At 43.3% G+C, this 22,596-nt stretch overlaps 1 protein-coding gene across 4 annotated transcripts in view; it reads left to right on the top strand.

Moving 5' to 3' along the window:
- Window positions 1–4,591: 4,591 nt before the first annotated feature.
- The window catches only part of LOC108258842 (MSL complex subunit 3), a 33,288-nt gene continuing 15,283 nt past the window's right edge, over window positions 4,592–22,596 (top strand). The window contains exons 1-12 of one of the 4 annotated variants that reach the window (XM_053676332.1): window positions 4,592–4,631; window positions 5,345–5,639; window positions 6,970–7,052; window positions 7,346–7,441; window positions 7,966–8,063; window positions 8,311–8,405; window positions 11,004–11,132; window positions 11,493–11,653; window positions 12,657–12,815; window positions 13,850–14,157; window positions 14,816–14,925; window positions 22,128–22,374. In XM_053676332.1, the coding sequence (XP_053532307.1) occupies window positions 5,541–5,639; window positions 6,970–7,052; window positions 7,346–7,441; window positions 7,966–8,063; window positions 8,311–8,405; window positions 11,004–11,132; window positions 11,493–11,653; window positions 12,657–12,815; window positions 13,850–14,157; window positions 14,816–14,925; window positions 22,128–22,292 (1,503 nt within the window). In that variant the 5' untranslated portion in view covers window positions 4,592–4,631; window positions 5,345–5,540 and the 3' untranslated portion in view covers window positions 22,293–22,374. Of the gene's footprint in view, window positions 4,632–5,344; window positions 5,640–6,634; window positions 6,860–6,969; window positions 7,053–7,345; window positions 7,442–7,965; window positions 8,064–8,310; window positions 8,406–8,961; window positions 9,263–11,003; window positions 11,133–11,492; window positions 11,654–12,656; window positions 12,816–13,849; window positions 14,158–14,815; window positions 14,926–22,127; window positions 22,375–22,396; window positions 22,497–22,596 lie in introns of those variants that run through there. The other 3 variants (XM_017457781.3, XM_047151304.2, XM_017457783.3) reach the window with 3 other exon arrangements.

Here is a 22,596-nt window from a genome sequence, read left to right as displayed (position 1 = left end):
TGTAAATATTATCTAATAACTTATTTGTCCATCCTTTATAGCTCTTTATTACTGCATTTAACTTCTTTTTGTGTCCACCGAGTAGCTATTTTGTTATTATCAGTTGTAATATTCAGTCCAAGAAGTCATGGTGAATCTTCTTTTTCTAAATATTCTAAATGGGGTTTTTTTGCCTTACATTTTTTTTTTTTTTATCTTGTTGCAGGATACACCAACATTTCATTTGGAATGTCTTGGAATTCAGTTTATTTGTACTTATACTACAGTGCTGTTGAATTCTCGATTCTGATTGGCTGACAGACATTCTGAGGACTGTGCAGTTATTTTTCAGTTAACGCACAGATAAAGTAGTTCCAGGTTCCGCTTCGCGTCGTTACCACCGCATTACCACTTCGGATTGTGCATTATTGTCTAATAAGTCAACAGACCGGAGTCAACTTATTCCTTACATATATCACAAACCATAGGTACATTTTTGTATTTTTGCATTTAAAAACCATGATCGGTGCAAAACATTTTGCACTCACTGTACTTAGAGTTGTATTAATAAACTGATGTGGTAAAAGGACAAAATGAAATCGTCTCTTTCGCCCTTTCCCAAAAGAGCTATCTGTCTTTCTGTGTGTAAACTCAGTTTGAGGTTGAAGCTACGCCAAGAGCTTCTAAATTTAGAAAGGAATGCGCAGCTTTAAGCTGACTGAACATATTTAATCAGAAACACATTCGGCCATCTTTTTTTCTTCTTCTTCTTCTTCTTCTTAAAAAAAAATAAAAAATTCAGATGTAAACAGTGTGTAAGGGATGAAGCGTTCAAGATGTGGCACTTACTAGGTTTAATCGGGGGATGATTATCATTCAGACATACGGATGATTATCATTAAATGAATATACAGTTGAAGGCAAAAGTTTACGTACGTCGAGGCTAAAGACATCCCAACTCAGTTTTTCACAGCTCCACACATTTCTTCTGGGACGTCAATTACAGCATCTACTTCGTTCACATCAGGGGTCATTTTAAAACAGTCAATCAATGACATTTATTTCAGCTTTAATGAACTATATCAGAATTCCTGTGGGTCAAACGTTTACGTTCACCATGTTGCTTCTTTAAACAGTCTGGAAGATTCCAGAAATCGACTGAATCACTTTTAGAAGCTTCTGATAGACCAGCTGTCATAATCACGTAACTGGGAGTGCACCTGAGGCTGTAAAAGGGCCTACCGTTAGATCCAGTGCCGTTTTGCGTGAGGTCAACCCATAGTGGATTTACCGATACCGATAACAAAGCTGGGCGGTACCTGCCGATAACCGATTAATCGACCGATAGTTTTTAAAATTGAAACGTAACACTCACAGTAAAATATTGCTGAACTTTTTTTAAAAAATAAATAAATAAACAGTACTGACTCTACCATGAAAACGTACTGTACTTTTTAAATGAAATCAATATAAAAATATGAATACATATGAAAAAAATATTACAGTAAATCAAAGATATACATTCAAACTGAACCAAAAAAGTAACACTCCAAATAATAAAAAAAAAATAGAAATGTCCAAAATGAATAAAAAAAAACACGATTGGAAATCCCATTGGTGTGGATATTTGCCGATAACCGATATTTCCAGCCCTCAGTTATCTGTGCTGATTAATCAGCAAAACCGATCTATCGGTCATCCTCTACTTTTTGCTCTTCATACTATGGGGGAAGAAAAATCCCCCACCAGTCCAGTTCCTCCTTAGAATCATTTTCCAATCAGCTGAAAGTACCACAAGCATCTGTACAAACAATTGTATGCAAATTTAAAATTCCTTGAGACCACACAGACCCTGCATCATTCAGGAAAGAGGCCCAAATGAACTCCCTGGCATGAGTGAACTTTGGTCCGAAAGGTTAAACTTAACCCTAAGACAACAACAAAGGAACTGGTGAAGGAGTTGGAGGCATCAGGTTCCAAAGTATGTACATCTACCACTGAGAGTCCTACATCGCCCTGACCTGAAAAGGCTGTCACGCATAGAAGAAGCCCCTATTCCCAGACCAACATTGAAAAAGACAGACTGAAGTTTACAGGTGATGACCAGCCTTCTGGAGGCGTGTTCTCTGGTCAGATGAAACAAAAACGGAACTGTTTTGCCTTAAAGATCAGCACTATATATGGAGGAAAAAGGGTAAGGACACCCTTACCACAATCCAAAGAACACCATCCCAAATGTGAAGCATGGGGATGGCAGCATCATGTAGTGTTGCTGGAAAAGGGACTGGTGCACTTCAAATACAGATAATAGTAGATATCATGAGGATGGAGGTTTATGACGGAATACTAACGCAAAACCTCAAGGAAGTGAAAAATTGGTTGTCTTCCAGCAGGACAGTGATCCTAAGCGTACCTCCAATGTTAAAGACAACAAAGCGGAAGTACTGAAGTGGCCATCAAAGCCCTGACCTGAATCCTATAGAAGATGTATGGACTAGGCAAGCAGTGAAGCACATTTTACACATGTATAATCTCGGAGTATATTTGTCTCCCTTTGTCTTCCTATCCTTGTGAGGACCTTCTATTGATATAATAATTCATGCAGTTAATTAATGCTACGATGCACCTAAACTTAACTCTAACCATAACCTCGGTAATCAAAGGGAAAGCTTTTGGTTCTTGTTTGTGTGTTGATTTGTTCATTTGTTTTTAAATAAAAGCTGGTGTTTTTGTTAAAAATATTTTTTTTTAGATATTCCTATCCTTGTGGGGATATAAGGTATAAGAGATATAAAAAGATGTGAAATACAAGATTAGATCACACAAGCATGCACACCCAAATTTCTCCTCTGGGTAATAAAACAGTTCTAGCTTTCTAGAACTGTTAAAGAAAACGTCCCCACAAGCTCAAAACTATCCCAGTGCTACATGAGGTTTACATAAGAGCAAACTGATGGCTTGTATTCTTTGACAGTTAGTCTCATTATACTGTATATACAGCATATAGCGACATCGTGCTTATTTATTTTGTGTATTCATTCATTCATGAAGTTAAAAAACAGCAGGGTTTATTTGCATGTTGCTGCTTACCAGTTCTCTGAGTCTACCACACACACACACACACACACACACACACACACACACACATTGGCAGGAACAACCTGAAAGACTAGAAGCCAAACACCATTACAACTTTGTTTGGAAGCTAATCTGATGAGATGAGACCAAATCTAAACTCTGACCACATGTTGGCACTGGCATTGGATCGACTTTTCAAATCAGTAAAAATAAAATAATAGTAATTGATAGAAACCACCCCTTTAACCAAATCATATTACGCAAATCATATGATAAACATTTTTTAATATAACATATTATAATATAAATATCATTTTTAAAAACATTTTTTAAGATAAGACACAGTAGCACACACAGGGGTACATGGAAGAGGAAGCAGTGGAGGCTTAGTGGTTAAGGCTCTGGGTTACTGATCGGAAAGTTGGGGGTTCAAGCCCCAGCACTGCCAAACTACCACTGTTGGGCCCTTGAGCAAGGACCTTAACCCTCTCTGCTCCAGGGGTGCTGTATCATAGCTGTCCCTGCGCTCTGACCCCAGCTTCCTGACATGCTGGAGTATGTGAAGAAAAGAATTTCACTGTGATGTAATGTATATGTGACCAATAAAGACTCATTAATATATATAAATATGCATATGGGTATTTTTACTTGTAGGTTATTAAACATGTATACAAAACTGTATATTGTTCATAAATGACAATCTGAACATCAAGGATACTACTCTTTTTCCTTTAACTTTATTTTTTGAGTTTAGTTGTCTGATAAGAATATACTCATGTTCGACGTATGTGAATCGAACAGGGCTTTGGCTGAATGCTTGTTGTGATGAAGTCACATGGCGTGTCTTGGCCCAAACCTGCAGACAACCTGCTGTAATTTAGAAACATTGCAAGCTCCTTTGAATGTTGCAGCGTTTGCTTGATTTCGCGATAATCTCTGAGATCGCAAAACGGCAAAATCCTGGAAGGACTGGAATATTGTCTTAATCTGAATCGGGCAGTCGGATTGTGGCGTATATATATGACTCAATACCAATTAAAATATTGCCAAACTTCGATTCATATCGGAATACTGATGTGCATGTAAACCTAGTCACTGGAGGGTTTAAGCGTTATGATTTCATTAAGACAGTGGTTTTCAAATTCTCACTCTCAGACAACCACACACACACACACACACACATTCAATTCATAATGTAATGTAATGTAAAGATGAAAGAGGTAATTATTAATAAAAATTAAAAAAGGGGGGGATATATTCAGAAGTCTGTATTTTAAATGTGTTTATTAAGGACATCTTGTAAAAACGGGGCCTCGGTCAAATGTTAATGCCATCTAGGGGGCCTTGCCCTGGAAAAGTTTGGGAACCCCTGCATTAAGACAAACGTGGGTGAGAAAGAATGAAGGTACATAGCGGCCTCTTGTGGATAAAAAGCATATAGTCATATAGCCTATATACCCTTATAGATTCACTCTCACAAGTATAACAGCACACAAACCCCATCATAGAAGTACACCATACATGCATGTAGTGTGGCGCATTTCCGACAGGCCTAACGTGGACAGGTTAAACAAGTAAACGACTAAAAAAAACTCAATTAATGTTACTTTGGTTATGAATAACACAAACCGAGTCTGATAGAAACAGCAGGCTTATATGAATAGCCACAATATGAATACGCCATTGTTTGTTAGTTTTTTCCCCCATTATTATTATTATTATTAAATCATTCATATTTAGATCATAGCATATTTAAACAACATAGAATATATACAAATGTATTAGGATTTTTTAATCGCAATTTTATTTATTTATAGCTTTGCAAAGTTATTACAACTACATTATAACTACATTAAAGTAGCTAATCATGTCCTCCCAGGATCCATAACACGGAAATACTACCGTGAAATTAATATTTAAATTCAACTAAACAGTATAAATGAATGCTTATTGTATTTATTTATCTATTTATTTTTTTAAAAAATACGATTGATACAAAATATTACATTTAGGAAATAAAAAACGTTGATACGTTTATACATTTATTTGTTTGTTTATTTTTAATTCTTCACAAAAAACGCACAGAAAAACTGCAACGGAAAATTACGACACTGTTGAATGGCACAGGAACACATACAATAGCTCAGAAATATAATTAGCAGATTTCATTACTCTTATTTATTATTATTATTATTATTTATTCAGTAACAGTGGGATACAGTGCAAAAAAAGTACAAAACAAATGCATAGCAATGTTTAGTTCTCATTACTCTTGTTTACATTTCAGCGACTTCCTGGTCGTTTGACGTCACGGCTTTCTACGGATCCCCGGAGGGACAATCTTTGTGTATTGCTTCGTTTACCTCAGGCAGTACTGCGCAGCCTGGTCTCCGTAGATTTTCCTTTGGATAGCAGAGCGGCACAGAATGGGTTAAGGAGCGGAGGGTCTGGATTCCTCCTCTCCTGATCGCCATGACGAACAAATGAACTCTCGGGGAATGAAATTTAAATTCCATAAAGGAGAAAAAGTTCTCTGCTTCGAACCAGACCCGTCCAAGGCCAAAGTGCTGTATGATGCAAAGGTAACTTTATGCCGGAAACATGAAAGAGCGCAGTATTTTTTTTTGTCAGCATTGAGAGCTTGTGAATCTTGCTTCCTGGTTAGTGTGGTGCAATAGCAAGTGCGTTCTAGTTGATTTCAGTAGTTTAAGTGAATTTGGGAGGCGCTTTCAGCGCGTGCTTACTGCTGCACGGCGTGTTTACTTGTGTCTGACATGCACGATGTAGTGACTTCAGAAAGTTGTGATGTTAATCAGAAAGTTATACACTTAAACAAGCAGTGCAGTTATTTATTTACTTGTTTGTTTGCATATTTTATTGGCGGTGGAATGTAGCTAACTAACTCAGCTAGCATGAATTAGTTTCCTTATCTAGCTACCGCAAGGCCTTTTCCGTGTGTGCGCGAGACAGTAGTGCACTTCTTCAACTCAGCATCGCACGCGCACCCATTGAGGGATAATAACAAATACACTCAATGGCTCAATAGAGTTCAAAGAATATATACTATTTTCTATTCTATTTTAATAACTAGCATTATACTCACAAAGATCAGTTAGCATAGATGTGTTTGTTTATGTTTGCTTGTGTCCTAATTAGTGCTCTACTTCCTATTCCTTACAGACCACCGTGCTTTATGGGTATATCATATGAACGTTGAAGTATTGCAGTGCATTGTGGGAATTCATAATACGCTGGATATATAATATATATAATATTATATCTCAAAATAGTGCACTACTTACTGAATGTGTTGTGATGTTGAATAAACAAGTTGTACTCCAAACAAATCATGTTTCCTTCACGTGCTCTCACAATTGTGGTTAAAACGAGTTTCCGAGCCACAGAACAAGTTTCTCACTTGTTATGACCGTCATTTTTCCATGATTTGAGAGGTGGGGTTATTTATTATGGTGGCCCGTGTTAATGATTCTTTTATTTATATATATTTATATATATACTAATATAAATAATTTATTTTCCTCTTTCTAAATACAGACATTGACACGTCTTTCTAACAGCATTATACACACTGGACACTAGGAATGTGTTAGGAATACACCTAGAAATGTCGATAGTCAGCAAGCTAAAGTGAGCTGCTCGCTCGATTGCGGAACAATCCGTAACTTCAGCGCATGTGTAATTGGGAAACAGTAAATCCGCGGACCACGTGAAGGAAGCATCAGAAGCCGTTTGGCTAAAGGGAATCCGATGACGTCACCCCGGAAGCGCCTCGGCTGGAGCGGTGCGGTTTGTATAGCAGCAGCGGGACAAGGGAAGCAGTGTTGGGAAACGGTGTGCGATTTACCCGGATTACATCGCAGTTCTAACGCATAAACCGATTGTGTTTTGTAGGTGGTGGATATTGTAGTGGGAAAGGATGAGAAGGGAAAGCGGATCCCTAAATATCTGATTCACTTCAACGGCTGGAACCGAAGGTGAGAAACACAAACACTGCACACCAGCTGAGTTAGCCGTTAGCGTGTTAGCAATCAGGCCGGCTTAAAAAAAAACTCGCTGGTGCTAATCAAGGCCAAGCTTCACTACATGGAGACAGGTTGCTAGCTAAAGCGTTCAGCTAGTAAACTCGTTAGCTCTTCCTGTTGTCTATGACCCGGAGTTCAGAAACGCACCAGCTCCTCCTGCTCTCACACACCGGGACTAGCTTTGCTTCCTTTCTCCACACAGTTCCTGACTCACCGTGTCAATATTGTGTTTGTTTATCCCACAGCTGGGATCGCTGGGCTGCAGAGGATCATGTTCTCCGAGATTCCGAGGACAACCGCAAGTTGCAGCGTAAACTGGCTCGGAAAGCTTTGGCTCGCATGTACGTTTGAATTAAAACCGGTGTTTTTATGTTGTTGTTGTTGTTGTTTTATTTTTCTCCCAAGTGACATGTACATGCTGTTCCTGTGGTTTGGTTTGACGTGACGGCTAAGTATTTAAAAACTCGTTATAAGCCGAGAGCATAAAGTACATCCACACAAACACGCTGTTGACATTGTACACAAATCTGTTCACCTGCATAAAACAAAACCAAAATGGCGCCGACGAGTTTAAGTGACCTGTCCGCTGATTTTGATTGGTTGCGCTGCATCACGTGACACTCCGGGGCGTGTCGCAAGAAACCTGTCCATGGCGTTCTGTGTTACAGAGCGTTTTCAAAACACTCAATGGACATGAAGTCCGTTTCAGTGTACACGGAAGCACAAAATGGACCATAAATAAATAATGTATTCTTAGTAGTGTTTCTATTTATTTAAATGTTTACGTTGACACTTGATCCAAAGCAGCACAAGTGTAAATTTCATGGAATTGTTCGTGTCGAGCTAAATACCTTGTTCCTCACAGGAGGAGAAAAGGATGGAGGAAGCGACGTTGTCGTTTGCCAGGTGTTAACTCAGTGTTAAAAAGCTTACCTGAAGACGAAAAGGAGGAGAGCGATGATCGTAAGTTTTACAGACTATTCTAAACGTGGTTCATAATGACATAGTGGCTCTTATTAACGCTGTTTTCATGCAAAACATTCCGCTTTGGAGTTATTTGCCACAAACATGTCCGTCACTGAGAAGTCCTTGTCTTGCGAAGTCTTTCCTGTTGACTTATCAGTTTCTGTTCCCAGCTGAACTTTGTGATAATTCTGTGTTTTTTTGTTTTGTTGTTTGGTTTTTTTTTGTTTTTTTTTTACCTGAACAGCTTTGATTTCATCATCTGAAGACGGTGACGACGACAATTCAGACCCGGAGACTATAAAAAGCGAGAGCGAGTCGTCTGAGGATTTAGATGAAATGGTACATAGTTGTTATTGAATTATTTTCATGTGTGTGTATATATAGCTGTTTGCAAGTTCTTTGTTAGAGGGCGTAACGTTGCATTACACCCCCTCCCAAAAAAAAGTTATGTACAGTGGATATAAAAAGTCTACATTACATTTATGGCATTTAGCAACTGTCCTTTGTCCAGAGCAACTTACATTTATCTCATTTATAAAACTGAGCTATTGAGGGTTAAGGGCCTTGCCCAAGGGCCCAACAGTGGTAGCTTGGCAGTGCTGGGGATTGAACTCCTGACCTTCAGATGAATCCAAGATGAACCACGGCAGATTTTTTTTCCACGAACCTTTTAGGGAAATAAAAGAAAAAGAGCAAACTTTTAGAAAAATGTTAATAAAAGAGAAAGGAATGGGGGGGGTGACAACCTGGTTGCATAATCATGCACACCCTTTTATAATGGGCCATGTGACTGTGCTCAGAATTTACCAATCCTGTTCAAAAGTAATTATCTTACACCTGTCATCACTGAAGTGACTCTGATTAACACCAAAATAAAGACCAGCTGTTTCTGTAGGAGTTTCTTGACCTCATCTTGGTTTCACCTGACTGCTGAAGCCATGGTCCGCAAAGATGTACGGGACCTCATTGTCGAAAGGTATCGATCAGGAGAGGGGTACAAAAGAATTTCCAAAACATTAGATGTGCCATGGAACACTGTGAAGGCCATCATCAAAAAGTGGAGAAAATGGGGCACCACAATGACGTTACCAAGAACAGGACGTCCCTCCAAATTAGATGAAAGGGCAAGAGAAAAACTTACCAGGGAGGCTTCTGAGAGACCTACAGCAACATTAAAGGAGCTGCAGGAATGTCAGGCAAGTACTTGTCGCTCCCTGCATGTGAAAGCAAGCTCTCGTGTTCTTCAAATATCTGGGCTATGGGAGAAGATGGCTAGACGGAAGCCCTTTCTCATAAAAAAAAACTACGTTTTGCCAAAGCGTGTGAACGAATGTGTTGTGGTCTGATGATACAATGGTAGAAAATTTTGGGCATAATTCTAAAAGAGTAGTTTGGTACAAAAACAAAACAAGAGCACCATACTCACTGTGAAGCATGGTGGTGGCAGCACCATGCTCCGGGGCTGCTTGTCTTCAGCAGGGACTGGGGCTTTATTCAAGATGCTCATAGTCAGCATAGTCATGGATAGATCCAAATACTAATCAGATTTTTTACAAAACCTGCAGGCCTCTGTTGAAGCTGAAGATGAACGATTTCACCCATTGCCTAAAGCATTTTAGTTGTTTTTCATTTGAAATTTGATTGTTGCTATATCCCATCCAAGGTGGCAAAAAGATCTGGTGTAGTTTATCTTGGTTTCATTCTTTTACATGGCACAAACCTGCAGTTTTAACAGGGGTGTGTAGACTTTTCATATCTGCTGTACAATTTTTGACCCCTTGCCACAGCGATACAGGAGACACCGTACAAAGTACAAACTTTTTGCCATTTTATTTTACTTATTTATTTATTTGTTTGTTTGTTTTGACTAAAGCAGACACACCCAGTGGAAAAGTCATTTCACTTAAGTGGAACGAAAGTAGCAAGAAAATGACCCATTTGACCTGTGACATTGTGAGACTCTGTTTTGTGAGCCAATCGAAAACGAGGGCGGAGCCGTGCTCTCTCCGGTCAATTGTTAAGTAGCGGTCACAATAAACGTTTTGCTTTTCGTTATTTTTAAAGCCTAACAAATTAGCTAGCTAATGTTACTTCACCTTTTGCACGTATTATAAGCTTTAATAATCAGTTTCAACATGAACTGAATGAGTGTGGAATAAAACACAACTTTTGCTGAAAAGTATCCACAACAAGCTGACCAAATGTGATGACACTCCCACCCCATAGGTGGTGATTTCGGTTTCTTTTTATTCCCCAAAAAACTTTATTCTGCTTATTCCATGGCAATTCACCAGCAACTGTACATTCCTATTGTAATAAAGAATGGAAATGTTGCATTACAACAGCTATAAAACCCATTACGCGTTTTCTTTTTCGTCTGTCTCACAATGCAACAAACTATAGAGCTGAGATAGTCTTCTGTCCTTAAACGTCCCCATGGTGGAAAATGTACCGTTGCAGCTTTACTTTTGAGTGTTACAAAGCACGGAAAATGAGATCCCTTACCGGAATGGTAAATAAATATTAAATATGCCTTTAGTTACGGACGGCTTCTCCGCAGAAAATGAGGTGTTGCCGTAGAAACCATAAGACGGAAGAATGAGTGCGTTAATATAATTCTGTGATTCGAATTACAGCCGAGCTGCTGTTACAGGAAAACCTTCTGACCAATCAGAATCGATCATTCGAGAGTGCCGTGGTATAACGAATAATAAAGGAAGGAATCATAGAGTTAAAGCAACTTTCAATAAGGTTATTAAAGCAATGAATTTAAAGCATTATAGACAGCTGTATTGTGGCTGTTTGTTAGGACTTTTTGTTTGTTTGTTTATTTATTTTTTTAAATTAATTTGTTAAACGTTTTTTCAATATTCCTACCAGCACAGCACATTCATGGCTCATTTGATGAGATTGTCTGTCGTTTTTTTTTGTTTACAGAAAGAAGAGCAGGAGGCCCACACAAAAAGGGAGAGTGAGGAGAAGAACATCACGATCAACATCGACATCCCTGATGTGCTGAAGAAGAAGCTGGAGGATGACTGCTACTACATCAACAAGAGAAAAAAGGTTATTCCCAGCATACGTTATGTTGCACATTTCGATCTTCTAGACAGAACAGCATTTAGTGTTACTGTTACCATAGTGACAAAGCGTGCGAGTCCAGTCAGAGCAAATAGCAAACGTTAGCGCGGCGTGCTAGCCGAGTGGCTCATCGCACCAAACACGTTTGTGTTTTATCAAGCTGTAAATGATCTCGCTGGCCTCTGATACTGTATTACTATTTAACACCATTTAAAATGGCTTTGCGGAGCATTCACAGGGTGATGGGAAGACGTCATGGGTCTGTTAACGTGATTAAACCCAGGCAAGGAATTGCTGCTGGTGAGTCACGTTTGAACATGTGACTCTTCTCGTGTTTGTCTGTAGCTGGTGAAGCTGCCGTGCCAGATGAACATAGTGAACATCCTCGAGTCGTACGTGAAACACTTCACTATCAACGCCGCTTTTTCTGCCAACGAGCGCTTCCGGCATCCTCAGAGCTCCACGCAGTCCAACATGAGCCCACACTATGTACCACCTGAGAAAAAGTAAGTAAAACTAGTGCACTGTTTCGCTTTAGCCCACAGACTGAAGTTTCCAGAAGTATCCTTGACTTTTCTCATAGCGTAGATATTGTAATAGTACAGATCATATGGATTGTATATTAGGGATCAAGTGAAATTACATTACAATACATTAAAAAAAAAACAACAGTAAAACTAAAAACACGTTTTTTTAAAAAAAAAACAATAAAGCTAAAAACATACCGCATAAAAGAAGAGGCCGAATCGGAGAACACCACAGTAAGGGTATTTTCAGACCTGTAGATCTGAGCTTTGTTCCGAAACGGGGACTTAAACTGTCGCAATGTTGTATTTTGTCCTCGGCTCGGTTCGCTTTCACAGAGTAAACTGTCCTCTCGTCGGTCGGAGCGCACCTGTTTATGTTCCGGGGTTCTGCATAGCGGTCATCCATCACGATGGATATGCAGCAGCTCCGTGAGCTTATTGTGGCTTTCGTTTTCTTTTTTAAAAGTGCACCTATTATAATTTTTCAGACATTACTTTTCATGTGCCATGAAACGAGTCGTCAGTAATTCCAGACTTTACTTCCTGTAATAACCCACGTAGGTTTATAACAAAAAACCCCGCCTCCGGTCTTCATCGGCTGCTCGTGAACAACGTGTGCTTTGACCCCGCCTTTGTTGTTGTTGTATCTGAAGCAAAGGCACAGCCCTCTTCTGGAAAGGGGGCGGAGAACAGCAGCTCATTTGCATTTAAAGTGTTTTTGCTTCCACCCAAAAAGGGGCGTTTTCAGCACGGTATATTAAATGATCAGACACATTCTGGGAACACCTGAGACTTATTACATCTTGTAAAAAGGGGCTTAATGGGTCTCCTTTAAGCTGTAGCTATTTATTTAAAATAGTTTTATCCAGTTTATCTAATGTTTCAGGTTTAAAACACAGCTTTAGCGGTTTAAGGGTTTTTAAGGAGGAGGAAGCGATCTCTATACGTTTCTAAAAGTTTCCCGTGCGTTCTGCGCCCACAGCGAGGAGCTCTGTAAGGAAATGGTGGACGGCTTGAGGATCACCTTCGACTTCACCTTACCCATGATCCTCCTGTATCCCAACGAGCAGGCCCAGTTCAAGAAGGTCAGCTCGTCCAAGTTCTTCCAGCCGATCGGAGACGGTGCAGGATGCTCTACTAGGTAGGGTTGTCACGGTAACAACATTTCAGTACCAGTACGATTCCTCAGGACTCCTCACCGTATTAGCGTTAAACGCGAGTATGCTAACCATTAAATAAGCAAAACCGAGGATGTTTTCCTGCAATGATGCACTCCAACTAAACTATACTACAACATTCATAATGCAGCCGCTTCCATCATTTTAAACTCGCCTGCTTGTGTAAATACTGCGGGTAAGCAGCTGCTCTTCTGAAAGCCCGGTTAATCTATCCACACTGAAATATTACGGGCGAGGCTTTTAGACACTTGGCGGTAGTAGCACCACGAGCATCCTAAAGAAATACATGTATTTCGCATGCTATATAGGAGGTAAATATGTGATTTTGGACGTAGCCATGGCGACCGGCGGAGCTGCTGCTGCTTTGGCTCCAATGGCTTCTTGTTGCACCCATGAAAAGTTCCCGGCCAATTACTTGTCCGACAGCGCGTCAGTACCCGGTTGACCCGATATTTATGAAAATCTGGTACCGTCACCTTTTTCTTTTTACTTGGTACTGGTACTTTTGACAGCCCTACTTCTAGGTGGTGTGGAAATCTGAAACGAGACTATACGGTTTGTTGTTTGGAGGAGGGACCGTATACGTCGCTCGTCACGGTTAGCCGGCTAGATTTTCACTAACAAAAGACAAACGTGGAGACGTCCGTGTTTTTTTTTTTTTTTTTTTTCTTTTTTCTTCCCCCCACTTTGTAGCTCGGAAAGATGTAATTCCAAACTCCAAGGCAAGTCGAACGCAGCATTTAAACCCCCCACTGCAAGTTCTTTGTTGGTTCCTGCGAAATCCCAGTCGTGATACAGAACTCTAGTTCTCAGTGTCTTGTACATCCTAGAAGTGCTGATAAGTTTCTGAACATCTGTTTTACATACCAGGCGAAAGCCTCTGTGACACTGAAAACTCTTCCAAAGCTTTTCGAAATGTTCATATTTAATCATCTGAGTACAGGAAACGAGTACATATCGATGTTCTAATTGGTTGTAATTGGTGGTCATGTGTCAGGTCTCTCGGTGAGCGCTCCCCGAGTCCAGGCCTGAACCCGTCCACTCCTCAGTCTACAGACGGACACTCTGCTCACAACGAGACCTCCATCTCACCCGTTATCACAGCAACAACGCCGAAACGCCGCCGCTGCACCAATCCCGATTCAGACAGCACGCACTCTCTGAGACGCTCCACGCGCAACACCTCCGGGGGAGAGAAGAGCGCCGAGGGGGGAGGAGGCAGCAGTAACACCTCACCTCAACCCAAACGCAGGCTCGCTGAAGTCCCGACTCCGCTTCCCAAATTCTTCCTCAACCTGGAGAAGAGTGAGTGAACCGTCATCCTTCCATCTAAAGCCATATTTGGACATTTAAACCGTAGCGATATGGAATGTCTCGCTTGTCTCATAGTTGTTAAATGTAACAATAACTAGATAAAAACTACACGACGTTCTTTACTCAGTAAAAAAAAAAAATGCACAAATTGTCGTGAATACAAATAATCAACTTCAGCTCATTGGTTATTTTCCTATAACAGAATGCCCCATTGTGTCTGATGCATTATTTAAAATATAGTTAAGAAACAAAAAATCTGGTTTAAAAAAAAAAAAAAAAAAAAGAGGTGTCGAATCTTTTCACTAGAGAAGTACAAGAGCTCTGTGAAGGGAATGAAATTCTGGAGATTTTGCACGTCAGATATTTGAATCCAGTGCGAACGCTGTCCATGTGCTGTTACTCCGTTCTTATATATCAATAATTACCTAACCTTTCATTAGAATACATTAGATTATGGTTTTATTATGACATTCCCTTCAAGTATCCACTCTTTACATATAAATAATTCCATGACAGCTTTGATCTATCCACCAGATGGTGCTGTTTGTCACCAGATATCTAGATCTTAAATTGCTTGTTTGAAGGAAAACATCGAGAGGCTTTTCGTGTTTGTGATATTTTTTTTTTACTTTTCTACTTTTATTTACAGGAACACCAGTCCACAGTGGCTCGTCCTCGCCGCTACCCCTCACACCAAGTAAAGATGGCAGTGGCGTGTTTTCAGGGCTCGAGAGTCGCCGGAACAACGAACTGAACGAGGTGAGGTTTTAAATCGAACTGCCGAGCCGAAGTTTCTGTTTTGAGACACGAGCCGACGTGAAAATTCAGGTTTATTTTTATTTGTTTGGATTTTGTTCATATTGTTTTAGGCTACGTCCACGTTAATCCGGATAGATCTGGAAAACACCATTTTTCATTTTAAAAATGCCGGAGTTTTCAAACGTTTCCCAAAAACCGCTCGTCCACGCTGAAATCAGTCCGTACTGGATTTCACAGTGTCTCATTTATTTATTTATTTATTTATTTATTTATTTATTTATTTATTTATTAGCAATTGTTGCGGCCAAAGATGCTTGATCTGCCTGCTGCTTGCCAAGTTTATTGTGTGTGTGTGTGTGTGGTTTTTTTTTTTTTTGGCGCGGTAAACTACTCGAATTACTCTAAATAGTTTTGCGTGATCTTTCACAGTGATGTTTGTTGGTAAACGCGACTTTTTAGCTGTACTCATGTTCGACGCCCGTGAATCGAAGAGGACTTGAGGACTTGGCCGAATGCACGTCGTGATGCCGTCACATGACGCGTCTTGGCCCAAATTTCCGTGGTCATTTTTGAAAAATCGCAAGCTCCTCCGAACGTTGTGGCGTTTGCTTGACTTTGCGTTAATTTCTGCGAGTGCAAAATCCAGGAGGGACCGCCTGAAAACGCTTACATCCGTATATGTGCAGAAAAGAATTTCACTGTGCATACGTGTATGTGATGAATAGAGACTCGTTATTCTGCCCATACATAACAGCGCTAGAAGCTTTGGCCCGTGTCATGTCCGTCAGGCATTTATTTACTTACTTATGTTCGGATGCATCTTTAAGCTTTAACAACACTATCAAACTGGATAGCAGGCACAACAGCTGCAGTACAACATCGTCCACCGTCTTGTTTGTTTCGAGTTGAATGCGTCACATGACTAAAAAAACACATCATGGTGTTTGGAGCGTTTTTCTCGGTCCACACCGCAACAGGAAAACCGCGTTTTCAGATTGATCCGCTCGGGTGAGCGTTTTCGAAAAGCTCCATTTTCCTCTGGACAGAAACGCGGTCTCTGTGTGGACCGAATGCCAAAACACAGGGAAGAAGGGTTTTCAGGTTTATCCGAATTAATGTGGACGTAGCCGGGGTTTGTTTGTTTTGTGTATTCCAGTTTTTGAATACGGCTTAGTTCTTCGTGGTTGCCATAACACGAGTGCGTAACGATTTATTTCCTCATCACGATCCTTATTTTAATTCTGCGAAACCATACACTGATGTTTATTCTGTAGCAGAATGTAACTCGAACACCGGATCCAAGGCTGTGCAGAGAAATCGGTCTGTTTGGTCAAGTGTAAAAGCTATTTTCAAGCCTTAGAGCCATCCGAGAACCGGCATTGTGCGCCAGCTGGGGGGAAAAAAGTGATCCGGGGTGAGTGAACCCCAGTGCAAACTGCAGCATGTGTGAAAGTGAGGTGTTCCAGTGACTGGTTCAGCTGGTCACGTTAATTATAAAGTTGAGGAAAAGCCTGATATTGGGACAGAATGCCTAGAGTACCTACAGTAAGCAATTTGTTTGTTGGAGGAAAAAAAATGAATTCCCCAAGGGGCAATGAAGAAATTCCCCAAGGAGCTCTGAATGTATTCTGGGTACTGATTGATAGTGCTCTACACACACACACACACACAGAGCAACAGCTACACAGTTTTGAAAATGCTATTAGTTGGATGTGCTATAAGAAATACTACGCAGTCAGAACTATGGTATGTCTTGTGGTGGTGTTGCAGGATACACCTTATTATTTCTTTCTAGATTAATCACAAAATACATTTCTGTAAAACTCTGTAAGAGTAACCCCGACGTTAGGCACTGAGGATCTCTGTCTCATATAATGTTCACATTTTCCTATCGCGGTTCATTTAAACAAGTCTCGAAAAAGATGCTTATCAATAGGAGCAAGCAAGAGCCAAAGCGAATGTAATTTAAGGAGGTTTTGCACTTCAGAGACATTTATTTATATATATATATATATATATATATATATATATATATATATATATATATATATATATATATATATATATATATATATAATCTGCTGCGAACACTAGGCGCCTGCTGGTATTGCGTTTTAACATTAGATTATGATTTCATGTTAAAGATGTTTTGATGTTGAAGAATTCCAAGCAAACCCGCATCACGCAGCCACTAGATGGCACTAGTCCTCAATTTCTTGAAATCACTCGCACGTGGGAAACCATTATACTTGGCAACCATGGGTTGGGGGGTGTAAACTTTTGCACTCACAGGTCCATCACCTCTAAAGGTATGGGCCTGTAGAGATGAATCAGAGAATGTTCTGAGATGAATCGCATCTGCTATGTGATCACTCACTATGGCGTGCCAAATATCCTGTATCCTGCAAGCTGTGGGGAAATCTGCGGAGAACATCTGCATCGAGTAGGCATTCCGCGGAACGGCGCGTCCGTTTAAGTTTACGGATGATTAGAGCCGTGTTTACGTACGGCAGTCCAGACGTCTAGCTTTCATTACAGTGACTGGTTCATCACTAAACATGGCCAAGATCCTCCCACTTCTACAGGAAGAGAGTGCCTGCCTGACACTGCCAACAACCCCACCCCCACCATCCAAGCCCTGACGTCAAACACGTGATGTCATGCTTACTCACTGCTCACTAGACAGGACATTGTGGATATTTTTCAATCCAGTGACTTGTTCTGGCTCCAAAAAAACGCAGAGTCATGATGTTTAAAAGTACTCGTCGTGAGCCGAAGCACGTATACGCGTGGAGAGCAAATCAAATTGCAACCTTGAAGGTTCTGAAGCTTGTGGCCAGCAAAGTGTCCCTTAAGTATCAGATGCTCTGTAGAGCGCTGCAGAAATTACGTATTTTTTGATGTAGGCCAACCAGGAAGTTAGCGTCACCCCAGTTCCCTCGACAAAAAGCCAACAGGCTCTGTGACCAAGAAAACTTTATTATTCTTACACGTTTTGTTCATCAAGATGATCTTCACACATGAACACATTTATTGGATTTTGAAGCCTGAAGACGTTCGCCAGAAGTGAAGAGCTGAAGTTAGGGTATAAACGAACTACGCCGCGGTCGAACATCACTGCCGCTACGCTTTATAGCACTATCATTAGGAAAATACTATAAATTGTTGGAGAGTTTGAGCCACTTTTAACAACCATCTTTTTCAAGACATTACATTATATTGCATTACAGCATTTGGCAGACACCCTTATCCAGAGCGACTTATGATTATCTCATTGGGTTAAGGGCCTTGCTCAAGGGCCCAACAGTGGCAGCTTGGCAGTGCTGGGGCTTGAACCCCTGACCTTTTGATCAGTAATCCAGAGCCTTTAACCACTGAACCACCGTCCCCACACCCCTGAACCACCACCGCCCCCACACCCCTGAACCACCACCATCACCGCCCCCACACCCCTGAACCACCACCGCCCCCAGACCCCTGAACCACCACCACCACCGCCCCCACACCCCTGAACCACCACCACCACCGCCTCCACACCTCTGAACCACCACCATCACCGCCCCCACACCCCTGAACCACCACCATCACCGCCCCCAGACCCCTGAAACACCACCATCACCGCCCCCACACCCCTGAACCACCACCATCACCGCCCCCAGACCCCTGAACCACCACCACCACCGCCCCCACACCCCTGAACCACCACCATCACCGCCCCCACACCCCTGAACCACCACCACCACCGCCTCCACACCCCTGAACCATCACCGCCCCCACACCCCTGAACCACCACCACCACCGCCTCCACACCCCTGAACCATCACCGCCCCCACACCCCTGAACCACCACCATCACCGCCCCCACACCCCTGAACCACCACCACCACCGCCTCCACACCCCTGAACCATCACCGCCCCCACACCCCTGAACCACCACCACCACCGCCTCCACACCCCTGAACCACCACCGCCCCCACACCCCTGAACCACCACCATCACCGCCCCCACACCCCTGAACCACCACCATCACCGCCCCCACACCCCTGAACCACCACCATCACCGCCCCCAGACCCCTGAACCACCACCACCACCGCCCCCACACCCCTGAACCACCACCACCACCGCCTCCACACCCCTGAACCATCACCGCCCCCACACCCCTGAACCACCACCACCACCGCCTCCACACCCCTGAACCATCACCGCCCCCACACCCCTGAACCACCACCATCACCGCCCCCACACCCCTGAACCACCACCACCACCGCCTCCACACCCCTGAACCATCACCGCCCCCACACCCCTGAACCACCACCACCACCGCCTCCACACCCCTGAACCATCACCGCCCCCACACCCCTGAACCACCACCATCACCGCCCCCACACCCCTGAACCACCACCATCACCGCCCCCACACCCCTGAACCACCACCGCCCCCACACCCCTGAACCATCACCGCCCCCACACCCCTGAACCATCACCGCCCCCACACCCCTGAACCATCACCGCCCCCACACCCCTGAACCACCACCACCACCGCCTCCACACCCCTGAACCACCACCATCACCGCCCCCACACCCCTGAACCACCACCATCACCGCCCCCAGACCCCTGAACCACCACCACCACCGCCCCCACACCCCTGAACCACCACCACCACCGCCTCCACACCCCTGAACCATCACCGCCCCCACACCCCTGAACCACCACCACCACCGCCTCCACACCCCTGAACCATCACCGCCCCCACACCCCTGAACCACCACCATCACCGCCCCCACACCCCTGAACCACCACCACCACCGCCTCCACACCCCTGAACCATCACCGCCCCCACACCCCTGAACCACCACCACCACCGCCTCCACACCCCTGAACCACCACCATCACCGCCCCCACACCCCTGAACCACCACCATCACCGCCCCCACACCCCTGAACCACCACCGCCCCCACACCCCTGAACCACCACCACCACCGCCTCCACACCCCTGAACCACCACCATCACCGCCCCCACACCCCTGAACCACCACCATCACCGCCCCCACACCCCTGAACCACCACCATCACCGCCCCCACACCCCTGAACCACCACCGCCCCCACACCCCTGAACCACCACCATCACCGCCCCCACACCCCTGAACCACCACCATCACCGCCCCCACACCCCTGAACCACCACCATCACCGCCCCCACACCCCTGAACCACCACCGCCCCCACACCCCTGAACCACCACCGCCCCCACACCCCTGAACCATCACCGCCCCCACACCCCTGAACCATCACCGCCCCCACACCCCTGAACCACCACCGCCCCCACACCCCTGAACCACCACCGCCCCCACACCCCTGAACCACCACCGCCCCCACACCCCTGAACCACCACCATCACCGCCCCCACACCCCTGAAGAACCACCACCACCGCCCCCACACCCCTGAAGAACCACCATCACCGCCTCCACACCCCTGAAGAACCACCATCACCGCCTCCACACCCCTGAAGAACCACCATCACCGCCTCCACACCCCTGAACCACCACCGCCCCCACACCCCTGAACCATCACCGCCCCCACACCCCTGAAGAACCACCATCACTGCCTCCACACCCCTGAACCACCACCGCCCCCACACCCCTGAACCATCACCGCCCCCACACCCCTGAACCACCACCATCACCGCCCCCACACCCCTGAACCACCACCATCACCGCCCCCACACCCCTGAACCACCACCATCACCGCCTCCACACCCCTGAACCACCATCAGACCTCATTCCAGGCGTTTAACCAAAAACCCGTTAACTTCAGGATGATGGAACCAGAAAATCCCATGTGCAGGTTGTAGGACTCATTTCAACAGCACTCCCTTTATAGACATGGTCACACACTCAGAGTATAAACAGAATTTTAAAATAGTTCACATGCATATAAATTTGAAGTTTCATGCCACAGGAACTTGGAGACTCGAAAGCTATTGGACCACTTTGGACTTCGGATCATGGTTGTCTTCAAATGTCCTACGTTTAAATGAGAGGATGATTGAGATTACTGCATCCACTGCATAAGACCTGCATCCACTGCACCAAATTCAGTACTTAACCTGGTTCAGTATTAAACTGTGCATTTGAAAATCTGGGCTTTTTACTGGATGGAGATCTCAAACATGGCAGCAGATTAATGCGTTTGTTCAAGATCAAGCTTTCTTTCTCATCTTGGGCTTTTAACCAAGGTCAAGTCCTTTTCTAACTTTTAATGATGTTCAGAAAGTGAGTCGCGCTTTTATCTCTTCTCGTCTGGATTATTGCAACTCTACACTGCAGTCCCTTTAGAACTCTCAGGTCATGTGATCAAGCACTACTGCCCTATGGGTAGTTTTATATTGGTTAGATTGATTTGTTATGTCTATTTATTAGTTTAGGTTTGGTATTTATTGTTGTAAAGCACTTTGGTCGACTTATGTTGTTTTTTATACTACAATATAAATCAATTCGACACCGATATTTGCAAACGTGTAAACATTTTAATCAGGATACGCGTTGATCGTGACTGGAACAAACAAAAAAAGTTACGTTTTGAAAAGAACCGTGGGGTTGAATGATGGGTACTGAGAGCATGAAGGTAATTAATACATGCACTGAGGGGAAAAAAGTGCCATTGTTTGATATCTAATTTATTATGTAGGGAATAACATCATCATAATTTTAATAAGAACATGATTTCAAGGAAAGGCCGCAAACTTCAGAGGAGCGTAGAATTTTCCAACTTTCCGCAGATTTGGACCAGGACGTGACGTCATCTCAACGCGCACACTGCTAAAGCCCTCGTCGATTCCTGTGCTTCACACGAGTACAGCTAAAGGTCTCGTTTACCGACAAACACTGCTGCGATACAATTTCCTTCAATTGCAATTTTTGCAAACCTCCAAGATGCGTCGCGAAAATGTAGAACAAAGCCACAGCAACATCAAGCGTTTTTATCAGCAACAATCGCAAAAAAAACAAAAAAACAAAACCTGATTGAAATCCTGTATGGACTGATATACCGCATAAATTTGCAGCAATATTTAAAAAGTTATGTAACGTGTTGGTTTTTATTTTATTTTTTTTATAGTCGAATTTAATTGCATGGTCACGTTGTGAATATCTGCAAAACAAGTTATTTACATTATAATTAGTCAAAATGTCTTCCCTCACCAGCAAAACAATGCAGCTGGTCATGTTCTCGAGAAATCTCAGCCCTTTCCGTCCTGCAGACTTTCCCAGTGTCTGAAAACACAAACGGAAAGGAAATTAAAGGAACGTCTGACCGTTCCAGACACCGGAGACTCTGAAGCATGCTTTTTAAAACAGGGCTGTATTTAGGGTACGTGATCAGCCGGCGCGTATTTATACGACGCGACGTTCAGAGACGTGTCTTAATCCGTTTGTTATCTGAGAGACCGAACGTCGTCCTGTTCCCACTGCAGGTGCTGAGTTGGCGTCTGACGCCCGATAACTACCCCCTGAGCGACCAGCCTCCACCTCCGTCCTACCTGTACGGCTCACAGCATCTCCTCCGCCTGTTCGGTGAGTATTTCCAATCGGAGCACAGAGGATTCTTTTAGTCGGCTTGCTCTATGGAATAAATGATTTGATCATTTCTATAAATCGCTAGTTTTACCTTTGT

This window comes from Ictalurus punctatus, chromosome 26, assembly GCF_001660625.3.
Source record: "Ictalurus punctatus breed USDA103 chromosome 26, Coco_2.0, whole genome shotgun sequence".
Classification (NCBI taxonomy): domain Eukaryota; kingdom Metazoa; phylum Chordata; class Actinopteri; order Siluriformes; family Ictaluridae; genus Ictalurus; species Ictalurus punctatus.
This window is presented reverse-complemented; position numbering and strand designations above follow the sequence as displayed.